Here is a 16,206-nt window from a genome sequence, read left to right on the forward strand (position 1 = left end):
CCCATCTTTGAAAATCAGAAACAAAAGCCATCCTGTGACAGATATCCACCTCTGGCCACCACCTCCTTTCTCTAAGAAACCTAAGAGAGTTGCCCATATCTCCTGCCCCCCATTTCTCTGTTCCCCTCCCCTCTCGAATCCAGCCAGTTGGGGTTTTGTTCTCCTCACTGACCCAAAGTGCTCTTGTGCAGAGGCCACTCATCACGGCATCACTACATCCAAGACTGCACTCTCCACTCACACTTTTTCTGACCTTGCAGCTGTATTTGTCACAGCTGCTAGAGGCCTCTTCTCTCCTTCCTGTGTAACCCCTTCTGATGTTTCCCCTCCTTTAGTGTTCACCCTTTCCGGCCTCCTGGGCTGATTCCTCAACCTTTTCTTGATTTCTAAATATTGCTATGTTTCAGGGTTCAGTTGTCAGATGCCTTCTTTTCTGTATTCTTTCTATGTTTATACCCTCAATAATTCCAGACTTATGTGTGTTAAAAACCGTATGTTGAGGAATCCCAAATTTACATCTCCCACTCTGGCTTCTCCCCCAAATTCCAGACTCATATATATGTGTGTATATATATATATATAACTGCCTATCCAACATCTCCACTTAGATGTCTAATAGGCAAATATATATGTCCAAAATGGACACATCCAAAACTGAGCACATGATGTCCCATCCTTCAAACCTAATACTCTCCAGGTAGTCCCCACCAAATTAAATGTCACCTTCATTCCCCTGGCTGCGCAGTCAAAAACACATGGAACTGTCTTATACTGCTCTTCTTCTCATATCCTAAACTTTTCACCTACATTGTTCCATCTTTAAAAAGCCTGATCATCTTGCTCGTTTTATTGTAGGATTGTTGTAAAGTATTCTAAATTCTATGGAACCCCACCTAATAATGGCATATGTTAATGAAATATAAAGATGGTGTCCTTTTTAAACAGTACATATATAAAAATACGACCATTTATTTGACAAATGAAGGCACATTTGAGGGTCTTCACAAGGTCTATAAAATAGTGAGCATCATCATTCCAGTTGGAGAGGCTAAATCAGCAAAGATTCATGTAATTGCTGGGAAAGGCTACCCCACCATGGGCCCTAAGCACCCCAACATGTTCTTGCAGGGGATGCCAAGAATGTCAGGCCTTGATGACTTTTTTACCTGGAGCATTTCTTAGGGTTGCAAGCAATGAGCACTCTTGAGAAATGAAGTAAGGTCACCCTTCTGAGAGAGCAATATATCCCCAAACTCAGTGTCCCCCTCCTGCAATACAGCCCATGACATGGGCAGACATCCATCGCGGGTCCCTTGTGTCACCCCCATGGGACAAGGAGGTGTGGAAAACTGACACAAACCAACACAAGGCTGTAGCTACAGCTCTTGTCATGGACAATAAAGTCCTTTGTCTCTGACTCAGGAGTCTTCTGTAGCATTCATGAAATAGTAACAGGCGAACTTGTTAGCTTACAAGTATAATAAAACCCCAGATGCTTCGCAGTTCTGCACCGTGACTTAACCTAAGTTACATCACTAATGTGCAAAAGAGGCTGCTATCTCTTGAATTTTGGTTAACTTTCCCACTTGATGGACTTCTAGATAACCACTTAGTACATTTACAGAATTCTTGAGATCTGCCCCTTTTTATTATAGGGATTAACTACATAATAATTATTGTATTCTAATCATTTTTCCTTCCAAAGAAAAGTATATTGAAAGAACTTACCTTTTTCTTTCTTTCGTTACAAGTTTTCTTTCTTTTTTTGTTTGTTTGTTTTGAGACGGAGTCTTGCTCTGTCGCCAGGCTGGAGTGCAGTGGCAAAATCTCGGCTCAGTGCAACCTCTGACTCCCTGGTTCAAGCGATTCTCCTGCCTCAGCCTCCCGAGTAGCTGGGATTATAGGCACGTGCCACCATGCCCAGATAATTTTTGTAGTTTTAGTAGAGACAGGGTTTCACCATGTTGGCCAGAATGGTCTTGATCTCCTGACCTCGTGATCCACCCACCTTGGCCTCCCAAAGTGCTGGAATTACAGGCATGAGCCACTGCACATGGCCTCGTTATAATTTTTCTTAATGTAGTATATTAAACATGGCAACTCGTGAGGCAAAAACCCTGTGTCAGGTGTCATACTCTATACACATATTTCCCCTGAGCTGCCTGGAGCATTGTCTAGATTTTACAGCTAAGTAAACTGAGGCCCACAGAGGCTGCAAAAAGCAGGCTTAGAATATCAACCCACAATAGTCTTACTCTAAAACTGCACTTTACGTAACTGTATTTCACCCTCCCCAATTTTGAATATAATTTACATATATGAGAAATAGCTTATATTTGATATAAATAACATTACCAATCATATTGGAAAAAAATGAACTCAAATGTCCAAGGAATCAGAATTGTTTCCTCATTCAATATTCCACGGCCGGGCATGGTGGTGCTCGCGCTTGTAATCCCAGCTCTTTGGGAGGCCAAGGTGGGTGCATTACTTGAGGCCAGGAATTCAAGACCAGCCTGGCGAACACGGCGAAACCGCATCTCTACTAAAAATATAAAAATTAGCTGGGCGTGATGGTGGATTTCTGTAATCCCAGCTACTCAGGGAGGCTGAGGCAGGAGAATCGCTGGAACCTAGGAGGCAGAGGTTGCAGTGAGCCAAGATCGTGCCACTGCACTCCAGCCTAGGTGACAGAGTGACACTCTGTCTCAAAAAAAAAAAAAAAATTCCCCAAACAGCACCATATTCTGACAACATGATAGTGTGCCTCATAAAGGGACTACATCGCTTGCTAAGAAGCAACACGATTCAAACAATGTGAAAATTCTCATGATAAACTATGATATCAAATAATGCATCATACATCATGTGAAATCCTATTTTTGAAGATAGTTATAACTCAGTAGTACCAGGTTGGAAGAGCTTATCATATAAAATATTGAAATAAGGGGAGAAAAACATATTTAAAGTTTAGTAATTGGTCCATCAACATAAAAGTCATCGTCTGAAAAAGAATACATAATTCTTACTTGAAAGGCAATATTTTATGCATGGATTTATAATTAGTTATTCCTGCTATATTTATATCTCATCAAGTATTTCCCTCCAGGCTTCCTTCACTGAATTCCTTAATTATTGATGTATTCTGGAAAAGATATCTTTTCTGAAGGGAGTATGTGTGTATTTGTGTGTGTGGGTGCATGCACGCTTGTGCACGTGTGTGTGTTCAGAGTATCTTAAGAACCAGTGGTAGGTAGGAGAATAGGAGGAAGAGGACGTGGTCAGAGTCATGGAACCAAGCAATATGCACGCAGTCTCCGATCTGTGCACACAGAAGGGTAAGCAGAGAAAAGGAAAAAGAAGATATCAACACAAGTGGAACCGCAGCAATTTCTCTTCTCTGTGGATATCCAAGTGAACTTGGCCAGACTCTCGTTTAACCTAATAAGAGGAAAGACTGCCATCTCTACACCTGCGGGCTCTAAACAATGATCCCCAGATGTCTCCCTCAGTGGAGGATTAGCTTGATGTGTTCACAATACCAAATTCGGCTAATACATCTCAACTGTGCTGTTTGTTGCTTCAGGCTTTCTCCTTTTCTATCATGGCCTTTAACCACCTTCATCTCTCTCCTCCCATCTATCCTCCTCCTGTCCTCTTTATACTCAGGGAAAGCCATGCTCCTACATCACTGAGAACAGGTGATCCACCTCACATGAACTTCCCCACTTCCAGCCTCCCCTGTCCTCACAAGCTCTCTGACATTCCACACAACACAAGAGTTAGCAGTCATCCTTCGACTGATCCTCTGCCCTGCTTTGGCTCACTTCTCACATAAAGTCTCATTGAAGAGTCTTCCAAAATAAAGAGGGCTGCATCTGCTTTTTCTCAGCTCTGCCACTACTTCCCAAGGGCAAGTCATCACCACTTCTGGCCCATATTACTGTGCGAAAGCAGAAAGGTGTTGCTAATAAAGACAGTAACAGAAGGTGGTCATCTTAACTCAGGAAAGGGTCTTCTTCAGGATTCCAGAGAACTCAGTGTCCTCAGTGTTGGAAGGCATGAATGAATGAAGGATGAACTGTCTTTTGAAGAAATGACTAGAAGGAAGGGGGAAAATCGTGATGCATTACAATACTGAGCACTCGCTACACACCAGGCTCTCTCCTGGACACCTTATTCAGGGTCAAAAGCAATAGATTTTGACTCTGCTTTACATTTTAGTATCTGTGCAAATTTGGTAAACTTACTTAGCCTCAGTTTCAGTGCCCCACTTTCCTCTTCCACAAAATAGGGATAATAAACCATGATTCCTAGAGTTATGTGCCATGGAATTGTTATGAGGGTTAAATGAATTAACATGTAAGATGCTGAGATTTGCATCAGGTACCTAGAAAGCATTCTGTGACTAACTTTTAAATAAATATGAATAAATTTTTAAAACACACGCACATCTCCTGATCTTCCTCCTTTTTTACCGATCGCTCATTCTTAGTTCTTCTTGGCTGCTCCCTTCTTCCCACAATGTCTTAAGGTGGGGCTGCCCCAAGGCTCAATCCTTACTCCTCTATTGCAGCCTCTTCAATGTATATTTTCACTCCCTTCACAATCATATCCAGCTCATGGCTTCTAATACCAATTCTCTGCTAGTGGCCAGAGAGCCTCTTTCCTGAGCTCCAGACTCATAATATCTGCCTCATCCGTATCTCCACTGTAGGTCTAATGGACACCCCCTAATGCAGCATGCCCATCATTGAACTGACAGTCTCCCCACCCCCACCTCTGCCATGCACAGACTTCCCCTTCTCACTTGAGGGCAAGTCCATCCTTTTAGCTGCTCAGGCCAAAACCCCTGGAGTCACGAGTGACGCCTCTTTCCCTCACAACATGTCTAATCCATCAAGGAATCCCATAGGTTGCTCCATCACAATGTATTCTAGGATCTTACTACTTCTCACCAACTGAACTTCCACCAGCCTGGTCCTCCCTAATGACTGCAGGGCTTCCATGCTGGATTCCCACATTCACCCTTTCCTTGCAACAGTCTATTCTCAAAACAGTGGCCAGTATGATCCTTTTACAAAGGAAGTCAGAACATATCAGGGATCTGCATGACACTCTCTAATGGCTTCCATTTCACTTGAAGAAGAGCCAAGCTTCATACACTGGCCTGCATGGCCCTGCATGATGTAGGACTCCAGACCCTGCTTCGCCTCATTCTCCTACACTCCACACCACACTCTGTGCCACTCCAGCCACACTGGCCAAGAGCACACTGCCTTCAGAACACACTTGATCCCTCAGCCCATTTGCCTGGGATGTTCTTGGGCTTAGCTAATTCCTCCACCTCCTGCATGTCTTTGCTCAAATCTCATTTTTCTCGCTGTTCCCTTTCATGACCATTTGATGTTGGAATTGTAACGTTTCCCCCACGACTTTACCCTTACCATGCTTGACTCCTTATTCTATCCTTATTGCATAACATTTTCCACCTTCTAACATGCTCTATGATTTACTTGTGTTTCTTGTTTAGTGCTACCAACCCCTCTGAAATGTAAGCTCTGCAGCAGGGACAGGGATCTTTTTATGTTCTGGCTCCTAGAGCACTGCCTGGCACTTAGCAGGAGTCCAGTAAATATTTGATAAATGAATATCTGCAAAATATAATCTTCTAAGAGTTGGCATCTTAACTTAAAGATATTGATTAACTTGCAAAGTAGGGATCTGGACACAGGTCCACCACATTTTCTGCCTCCCAATATTAAATGTGCCTTCATCCATTCCTCATTTAGGGGAGTCACCGCTAGGCAGTCAACTCATGTCAAATAGCTGTTGGAAGGTCATATGCACAACTAGCATTTAACAAGTGCATTCACTAAGTCAGAAAAATAATAAGCATTAGCAAGTGCAGTTCCTAAGTTTCCAGTCATAAGATTAGAGCGCTTAGTTTAGTTTCCTTAAATAATAATTTCTCTGTGTAGGTCAAGTGACCAAATTGGACTCTCTGAGGCCCCTCGACAATCTAGTGACATGAACCCAGACAGGAAATATCATTTTCCCTAGTAATTAACTACCAAAGTTTCAACACACCTTTGCTACTTTGCATCCTGTAAACAGAATCCAATATTCTGAACGATATTTTTTACCCTCCTGGTAAAGGGATCACTCTACTTACCAGAATGAAGACAGTAAAGAATATGACAACAATGGCAGCCGTAATAAACAATTTTTTCCGAGGAAACACAGCAGCAGGAAGGAGAAACACTAATGCAAAACAGATGGCACCTCGAAGTCCTCCATAGGCAATGATGAACTGGTCCTTAAAGGTCAGGGGAATGGTCCGGAACCTATTAATGACCTGAGTCAGGACAAAAACACCTGCAAAGAAAGAAAACCCAAGAGGAAACAGACTGGGTGAGGCCAAAATATGAAAATACATAGACTCATTTTCTGTGCTTCTGCGACGGGGACAAAGGATTTAAGAATAGGCCCCAAAGTCTTTCCCCTTTTTCTCTGTCTTGCTAGTAATACCAGGTTCTGGGCCTTTGATGTTGTTTCAGGATTGTGGGTGAAAATGTGAAATCAGAGAAGACAAGACAAACTAATCTGACTTATAACAAAGGCATGAAGATACTCAGAGAAGAAAAGAATATATCAGGAAGGGGTGGGAAGAGCAAGAGACAGAGAAGATGAAGAGGGCGATGAGGAAGGAAAGGGGAAGAGGAAGAGGCAGAGGAAGGTGAGAAGGAAGAGGAGGAAAAAGAGAAACAGGAGGATGGAGGATGAGGAAGAAGATAATAGGGAAGAGGAGGAAGGAAATGAGAAAGGAGAAGAAAAGGAGGAAGAGGAGGATATAGGAGAGAAAAAAGTAAAGGAGGAAGAGGAAGAAGAGGAGGAAAACGTAGGTAAGAAAGAAGAAGAAATTAAGCAGACATAAAAGAAGCCACAACGGCAGAAAGGGAATGACAAAAGGAAAGCCCCATTCAATTAGTGAGTGTTACATATGTCCAGTTAGCAAACAAGCACTCATTACCCAGGGCTCGCCACATGAGGCAGAAGGCCAGGGTGAAGCAGACGAAGGCCCAGTTCCACTCGTGGTTCTTGCCCACGGTAGACACACCCATGAAGATGAAGATCAAGGTTTCGCTGACACTGCTCAGCATCTTCATGAAGTACTTGATGGTCGTGTAGGATTTCTGAGATACATTTTCTTCTACGTACTTATTCATAGTCATTGCACAAGCAGTGATTCTGAAAGGGAAGATTCAGCTTCTATTGAAACCTAACAATGATCCTAATCAGAATGCAAGAGATAGCACTTAAGAGCTAAATTATGAATCTACTCTTCTGCCCAAGACTACAACATCATCGAATGATTTTTATAGGTGAATGTGATTTGCATGTAAACCTTGGAAATCCTGCAATCTCCAGAGGTCTTCTTTAGCAACCCTGGCTGAACTACCCGGCTCTGCCCAGCATTCTGGTCCCTCAATTCCCTTACCCCAGATTCACGCTTAAAGGTCTACGGACATCGACACCGTCAACTCTCCTTTCTGTATCTCAAATAAAACAAGTCCAAAATAAATTTGAAACTCATTATCTTTCTGTAAACTGATTTATTTTCCCACATATGCCCTGTTCCTCTATTATCTAAAAGGATTCTACTGTATAAAATCCTAAACTTGAAAATGGGCTTGCATTAGACTTCTCTCCCTGTCACATCTTAGTAGCCCCCTGCCATATAATTGGTCAACAACTGTTTTCGATTCTTCATCCTGAATATCTCTTAGACCCACTCACTTCTTTTTATCCTTAGTTCTGAGTCTCATATCTATGTATCTATTGTATCCACTTCTGGGAAATTCAAAAGGTTTTAACAGGTTCTGAGAATTCCTAAAGCAAAGAAACTCTTTTGCTTATTCTTCCAAGTATTTCCAAAACTTTGGGCCACAGAGTCCTTTATTTCCACTCTCATGATATCTACTGGAATATGGCACCTGGAGAAAAGGAAGGGCTCCAGGGTCAAGTCCACACTCCTGAAGCTCTTCACACACTTCCCTCAGTGGAGAATTCCAGTTTCACATCTGCCCTCTCTCCACCCCGGCACACACCATGTGCCTCCGCTGTATGGAATTGCCCAACCTGAACTTGTTCTTTACTGTCTTCTTGCCTTACTACACACGTGGGTTCCTCTCTGTCTAGGATGCTACCCCTCATCAACTCAGATGCCACCCACAGAGGAGAATTTAGGATGAGCTTGGTGACAGCTCATGGTAGGTCCGGTCTAAGGAGACACGGTTACTATAAAGTATCAAAAGAATTTCATTACGAAGATCCTGTAGAATGAAACAGGAGGATGGGATTAGAGGGAGCCACCCTGCCTTCCACTAAGTGGTAACCATGCCATAAGCTGAATACTGGTCATGATCTGCAAAGTTTCCAGCATTCTCGTAACTCCACCAGTACAGTGACCCTAGCTTAGCTCCCTCTACTCCCATCATGTGGTCCTCCTCACTCGGAGAAGACTTCTGCTGTCTTAAGGAAATCCTCTTACTGTGAGCATCAGAATAGGTAGAAGAATGCAAACCTAAGCATCCTCTAAAACCTAAACAGGTCACCACGAACACGTCTCATTGCAAGTAACATATCTGTTGTTCACATAGAAAACAAAGGCAGGTATGTTTATTTTTGTGCCCCTTATTAAAACAAAATGAAGACTTCATCAATCTAAGGACCACACACTGAGCCACCATGTCACTGTCCCCAGAATAAGTGGGTATTTCTTTTAGAATTCTATAAGTGAAGAATGCATAATTTATTGGTTTCCCAAAAGAAGGAATGGCCTTATTAAACGTGCTAATAAAATTCAACAGCTATAAACACATGGCAAAGCCTTTGAATAGTTGAGGACTCATATAAAAACAGTCAATCTTCATAGCACCTTTACTTTGTGCCAGGTATGAATGGATTATGTCAGTTAAACCTTATAACAAGTTTATGAGCAAGTTCTATTATCATTCCTACGCTTATAAATGGGAGAACAAAGGCAGACAGAGGTTCAATTATGTAAGATTCCAGTGCTAATAAATGGTGGTGCCAGGGTATGAATCTGGGCAGTCTGATTTAAAGACAGTACTGGGCCGGGCATGGTGGCTCACACCTGTCATCCCAGCAGTTTGGGAGGCCAAGGCAGGAGGATTTCTTGGGCCCAGGAGTTTAAGTCCAGCTATGCAAAATGAGACCTCATCTCTACAAAAACAAAGCCAGCACTGTGGAAGACTTAATCCTCACCCTTTCCAAGTTCTCAATGAGCCCTACGATCTCTGATGGGAAGGAGGTCTTCCCTGCCCTCCAAGCTGTGGCTTATCCTTTCTCAAGCACAAGCCTGTTTGTATCCATCTCCTATGGCTGCTGTAAGAAATAACCACAAACTGAGTGGCTTCAAACAATGCAAATTTCCATCTTGCACTTCCAGAGGTCAGAAGTCCAAAATCACATTAGTGGGCTAACATCAAGGTGGTGACAAAGCTTTTTCCTTCTGGAGGCTCTAGGGGAGAATCTGTCCCCTGCCTTCTCTAGTTTCTAGAGGCCCCCCTGCATTCCTTGGCTCATGCCACATCCCTCTGACCTCTGCTTCCCTAATCACATCTTCTCTGAGTCTGACTCTCCTACTCCCTCTCATAAGGGCTCTTATGATTATATCAAGGCCACCCAGATATTCTAATGGAATCTCCCCATCTCAGGATTTTCACCTAATCACATCCACAAAGTCTCTTTGGCCATAGAAGGTAACATATTAGCAGGTTCCAGGGATTAGGATGTGGACATCTTTGGGGACATCTTTGAGGCCATTTTTCAACCCTTCCAGGTTGCATTCTCCTCCCCTAAACTGTATCCTGAACCAAGTGCATGGCCCAGATGAGCATGGCCTCTGCTGCTTGCATGCAGTTGGGTGACAGAAGCTAGCAGGAGCTCTGTCACACTGACTTAGCGTGAAATCCTGGAACCTCCTCCAGCAGGCAATAGGAACTGGGAGAACAGTCTGGAAAGTGGCATCTGTCTCAGTAAGCCAATATCGGGCATCTCGCCAGCACTCCCCCAGATATAAATCACTGGTTACCCGCATTTCTGAAAAACTTCATCTTTCATATTTTGGCTTAATTTTTGTTTAACTAGACTTTAAAAAGTAAGATTTCTCCAATACAAAGTATCAAGGGCAATAGATTAGATTAAGAATCTGAATTATAACATGTTTTATATATATAAAAAAAGACATGTATACAGAAACACACACTAATAAGCCTTTCAAAAATGTTGCTTTTTTAGGTACTTCATGTAGTGGAAAAAAATTGTTGCCAAGTAGAAAATTTGTAATAAAAGTAATTTATAATGGACATATATTTTTTAATTCTCTAATCCTATACAAAAGATACTTCAAAAGGGTTTTATTATAAAGCACTTTAACTTATTGACAAATATGGAAAGACATGAACACCAAAGTACCCACTACCCAGCCTTCTCCAGTCACTTGTATTTGTTAAAACAAAATGTCATCTATAGAGTGGAAACATCAGCAATAAAGTTGATTTCTCATATTCACCCCATTCCCTTCTCTCCCTCTTGAGTTGATTTTTTTGAATCATTCAAAAATGTAACTTTAAAAAGTTGATGAATAGTGTTTCTCTAAATGTTCTAAACATTTCCCTCTGAAATTATGTTCATATCATTCACTGGGAAAAAAGTAAACCATACAGGCAAAAAGTAATCTCCAGTTTATTACATGAGCAATTTAACAATTTCTATTTAGAAACAATTAAAATATAGCTTTGGTGGCTGGGCGCAGTGGCTCATGCCTGTAGTCCCAACACTTTGGGAGGCCGAGGTGGGCGGATCGCGAGGTGGGGAGATCAAGACCATCCTGGCTAACATGGTGAAACCCCGTCTACTAAAAATAAGAAAATTAGCTGGGTGTGGTGGCGGACACCTGTAGTCCCAGCTACTTGGGAGGCTGAGGCAGAAGAATGGCATGAACCCGGGAGGCAGAGCTTGCAGTGAGCTGAGATCGCACCGCTGCACTCCAGCCTGGGCAACCGAGCAAGACTCTGTCTCAAAAAAAAAAAAAAATTATATGTATATAGCTTTGGTGTAGGAATAAAACATGAATTAATTTAACATGAATGTCCATGGGATCATTTTCCATTGCTTTGTATCCTTAACACGATACCAAGAGTGATGCTCACAGTAGCCAGACACCTTGCTGTAACTCAGTGAAGTTTCCTACCAGCCTCAGTGAGACACTGAACAGGAAGAAAGACCGCCGTGGGTGGGTACCACAGACCCTAGTATCTGGTAGTGTCCTGTTCAGGGAGTGTGTGCATGTCTGTGGCACTGAGGCACCTGAGGGGCTGGAGGAAACATTCCTAAAGTTCCCATTCTGGTCTGCCATGTACAACTTGAGTCACCTGGCCTCTCAAGCAAAGGTCCGGGGCTGTTTTTATTGCAAAGAGATTTTTTTTGTTGCAGTGTACTCTGACCTGAAGTCAAACCACCTCACCTTCAAAAATATCAGAAATAAACACACTACAAATGAGCTAGTCTCCCTTCCACTGTAGAGGTACAGGCAAAACAGCCTTTTAGGGATAGAAAGAATGAAACCATCTCTGCCCACTCCGCCAGGTCATCTTCTAGAGCTGATAGTCATCACCATCACAGTATATACATATGAGTCTCCATTTCTCTAAAAGAATCACAAGAAACTTACACAGCTGGCAAATGATGCAAGATAGTACCAGACTGTCCTTGGCCTTACTGAAGTATATGGCCAGGAGAGTCCTTGGGTACAATGTCACGTCACAGCATTATCACAGTGCCACCACACTATCAAGAGATAAGATTTCTTCCTCCATCACATGAACACATGAGGATTTCATGACCAGAGTCCACAGCCTCACGTCCTCATTCTGTGTCATCAGTATGACATTGTCCCCAACAAAATAATAGCCTAAATAGATTCTTTACATTATAGAAAATTCTGGTTAAGTTTCTTAATTCTAAAGCTTCAGAATAAAACTATTGGCCTTCAATATTCCTAGTACATCCTTACTTTTATTAGCTTATGTCATTGAATTATTCTTCCCCCCCTTTTCATGCATGTCTCTCTCTCTTTTTTTTAATTTTCCATACCTAGTTAATGTGATTGTGAAGTGCAATTTAACATCAACTAACATTTTCTGAGCACCCATTCTGAGCCAAATTCTGTGCCGGTATCTAGGAAGATGAAAGCAAGTAAGACCCAATTTCTGCCTTCAAGAGTTCTTCTAAGGGAAGAAACAGACACAAAGAGATCATCGGAACACAACACTGTACGTGCTAGAATAAGGGAAGGGAAGATACTATAGAAGTACAGGAAAGCAAAGGGTGACTTATGCTACAAAAGAGGACATTTGAGCAACACCTTCATGGATAAGCTCACCTATCAGGAAAAAGAGAAAGTGAGTAATTCAGGGAAAAGCAGCAGCCATATGCAAAGGCAAAAAGAAATAAACAGGGTGGTGCATTCAGGAAACTGCCAAATGATTCTGTTAGCTGGAGGAGGGGAAGATGGATGAAAATGTTAAGAGATGAGGAAGGATGAAAGAAGTTAGGGCTCAATGACACTGTTATACTTAATGCTTAGGAGTTTTAACTTTATAGGCTGGAGAGAAAAATGAGAAATTATAATTTCAATCACAAAATTAATGTCTATCTCCCCAACCAAACTGGATGCTCCATGAGGAAAAAGAAAAGTGTTGCCAATGCTTAGCATAGTGTCTGGCATGTATTTTGCATCAATGAGTACATGGATGAATCATTAATAGGAATGGTGGTGCAATATGAATATATTTTCTCTATATCCATTGCCCATTTCGCATTCCAAAGCATGCCCAGATTTCGATAGGTCTTAGGCTCCATTCTGTAGGACAGAGTGGAGATGAGGCATGCACAAAATTCGCAGATGCACCCTGCTATGTTATTATCTTGCCCCACTTTAACATAAATGTGTGGTGATTATCACCAATTTAGAGACAGAGAAGGGAGAGCACTATAATTAGTGGTTTTCACCTACACCAGCAACTGAGGTTTTCTTTATCAGTATATCAATCAAAATACAGTGTAGGACAATTCAGGCCAGCTATAGACACTACCTCAAAAGAGTTTTTTCCCCCCTGGGGAGGGTGGGTGGAAATAGACTTTCCTTTCTACTTAAATGATTTGTCATTTGACTATTTTCTGAATAGAAAATTCTAACAGATACTTTTTTCTCTGTATTACTCCATGACTCCATTATTAACCTGCTTTCTACAGATACTTATTTCTTTTCTACCAGAATGTGTGCTTTGAGACTATGGACTAATGCTTAGCATGGTCTGTGCCTATAGTGGTACCAAGTACAAGTTCAATTAATGCTTGCTAAGTCTAATTTAATGAAGATCCAGAGTGCTTTATCTACAATCTGAACTGTGTAGAATTAACCAAGTAAGCAAAATTCTTTTGCTCCCATTCCATATGATTTTAAAAAGTATGAATTCAATTGCAGGAAAGTATCACCCAAATAATATTTGTATATTCTCAATTAAGGCTTTGCCAAATATGAAAGCATATTCCACTAATCAGTGCCAAGCATATGCAATGATGAAGACCAATTAAAAAGCTTTTTCTGTATTGATTAAAGCCAGGTCTTGTGGTGACTCAGGGCACGTTGCATGCTCTCAGAATAAAGTACTCACTCCAGTGAAGTAAATTAAATTTTTCCAGGGCATGAATGTACTATACAGTGAATTGCTTCTTCCAGAAAACCTGACAACCAAGAGAAACAGAGTTTGACATATGAGAAAATGCAAACAACAATTGTTTTTTAAAACAGGATCCAAGCATAAAAACTGAACAATCTTTTTTAAAATATCAAAAATGAAATAAAGTACATTGAAACTGTCAAAAATCCTGGATTAATCATGAAGCCTTGTCCATTGCATAAATTCTCTGCAACTTTTTTCTCCTGTATAACTGCTTTCAATTCAATTCAACTAATGTTTATAGATCACTTATTGGCACCTAAAGCAACTCTGGTTACGTGGAGAGAGAACACCAAAGGATCACAACTCAATGTCAACAGCGTCATGAAGCACAGGCATCAAGTGTCCCATGGAGTGTCCCCACTCTAGCTGGGGAGTGTTAAGAAAAGCCTCCGAGATGCAGGAAGATTTGACCAACATTTTGATGATGGAATTAAGGTTTTCCAGGTGGAGGACTCCTGGTCTACGTGGGCTACAGGTGGGGCCTGGGTATGTGAAACCTGCATGCAACAATCCTGCACCAGACACATACACAGAATACTTCGTGGTTCTACATGAGTCCTAGAAACATCAGCATGAGTTGCTGCTTTCTGGAAGTTCTTACAGCTACTAGCATGTATGTTAGAGCAGTATGGTCTGTGGACCATGTGTAAATGTTGCAAAACTACAAATGCCTGTGCCCCGTCCAAGGCCTATATCAGAACCTCTGGCTGAGGCCTGGGATTCTGTCCATGTAATGACATTTCCAGGTGATTCCTAAACACATTAACATTTAAGAACAGGAAATGGGAGTATAGGCAGAGGCTTGCAAAGAGGAAGGAGAAATGAGAAAAAAGCTGAAATTTAAGTCATTTTATTTAAAATTGTATTTGAGGGTGAGCATAAGGGTTAACATGGGATTTGAGGAGTAATGTGGATTTAACTACATTTGCCAACTATTCTTCCTTCCTGTCTCTCAATTTTTATGACTTGGATCTAGGTGCAGGTCTCTGTGTTCTCTTGCCTAGACTAGTTAGTGTGCAGGAATCTTCACACATTTTTTTTCCTGTCTGAGTCTCTACCTAGGCACCTTATCCCTGCTGACAGCAGCATTTCCTGATCCTCCTCCTTAATCAAGGATTCCTCAGCCCTAGGACAGCCAGTCAGACTGGAGCCGAGACCTACAGCTTTCACCCAGAGTACCATGAAAACTTTATCAGTTGTAAGTGTCATGGTGTAAAAAAGTTTTGGAAGCACTCTGATTATGTATTTATCATAAAACAGAAATACAATTGTGTCACTTCTCCTTAAAGATTCCAAAGGCTCCCACCTGCCTATAGCACACAACAGGTCTGGCAAGACGAGGGACCCCTCCTTCTCACCAACCTAGAGTTCAGTTCACCTTGGAGCCTTCAATTACACCTCTGCCTCTACCCAGAATGTCCCTTTTCATCACTGAGGCTTCAACCCAAGCATCATCAACATTCCCATCCCAGTTTACTTTACTATAAAGGATTGAGCTTTCCTTGCTAACTTGCAGTCAACACAGATTAGGATGGTCGTCTCACTCAAAGTGAGTTTAAGTTCACTCCCTTCTTCTGGCAATGAACCCTACTTCTCATGTCACAGGGCTGGTCATGTGACACAGTCTGATCCCATGACAGTTCTCCAAACCCCAGGGCCAATCACAGTGCTTCCTCTGAAATGTTTTCTAACAGGACCTGGCAGGGTAGATCTCACTTTACTCTTCAGTGACAGAGTTGCAGAGATATAAAGCTCGATTTTTCTGTGACCCTGGTTTCATGCTTTGGAGATGGCTAACCAACTAGAAGGAAGCCTTCTCATGAAGGGACACAAAGTTGAGAGAGAGAAATGCTTAGGCAGACATAGGAGTCCCTTGTCCTATCACCCTAAGGCTAAATCCCACCTGTCGTCTCAAAAATGTATTTATTCGCATGAGCCAGGAAATCCCTCCTTTCTGACTTAACCTGGTTTGAGTTTGGCTTCCTTCATTAACACAGAGCTTCTCTCTACTGTTTCAGCTGGGCTTCTGACTACAAAGATGCCTGGTGACTCAAGTTATGTCAAATAACGGGGGATTAACTGTGAGGACACAAGTGGAAAGACAGAATCAGGGCCACTTGGCCAGGTCCCCTGGGAATACTGACAAAGTCAGACCTCATGTTTGATTGAGGTGAGGGAAATGGCAGCAGCAGGAGTGAGTACATAAGAGAAATGCTACAGCATCAAGAGGAGCTGCAGGCAGACTCTCCTCACCCCAGAAGCCAACACAGGAGGGCCTGGGGTTCATACCAGGCCATTGTCCTCCCCTGTCCAGAGAATTGCTGAGAAGTAAACTGAGGTTTGTTCAAGCAAGGATAAAGAATAACGGGTT

General features: G+C 42.1%; 1 protein-coding gene across 1 annotated transcript in view; it reads right to left on the reverse strand.

Annotated features, from left to right (window-relative positions):
• SLC9A2 (solute carrier family 9 member A2) overlaps positions 1-16,206 on the reverse strand; it is a 90,862-nt gene that overhangs the window by 20,001 nt on the left and 54,655 nt on the right. Inside the window, exons 4-5 of the mRNA XM_003811672.6 lie at positions 7,034-7,251; positions 6,176-6,378 (exon numbers count right to left, since the gene is read on the reverse strand). Of these exons, the coding sequence (XP_003811720.2) occupies positions 6,176-6,378; positions 7,034-7,251 (421 nt within the window). The remainder of the gene's footprint in view (positions 1-6,175; positions 6,379-7,033; positions 7,252-16,206) is intronic.

This window comes from Pan paniscus, chromosome 12, assembly GCF_029289425.2.
Source record: "Pan paniscus chromosome 12, NHGRI_mPanPan1-v2.0_pri, whole genome shotgun sequence".
NCBI classification, from domain to species: Eukaryota; Metazoa; Chordata; class Mammalia; order Primates; family Hominidae; genus Pan; species Pan paniscus.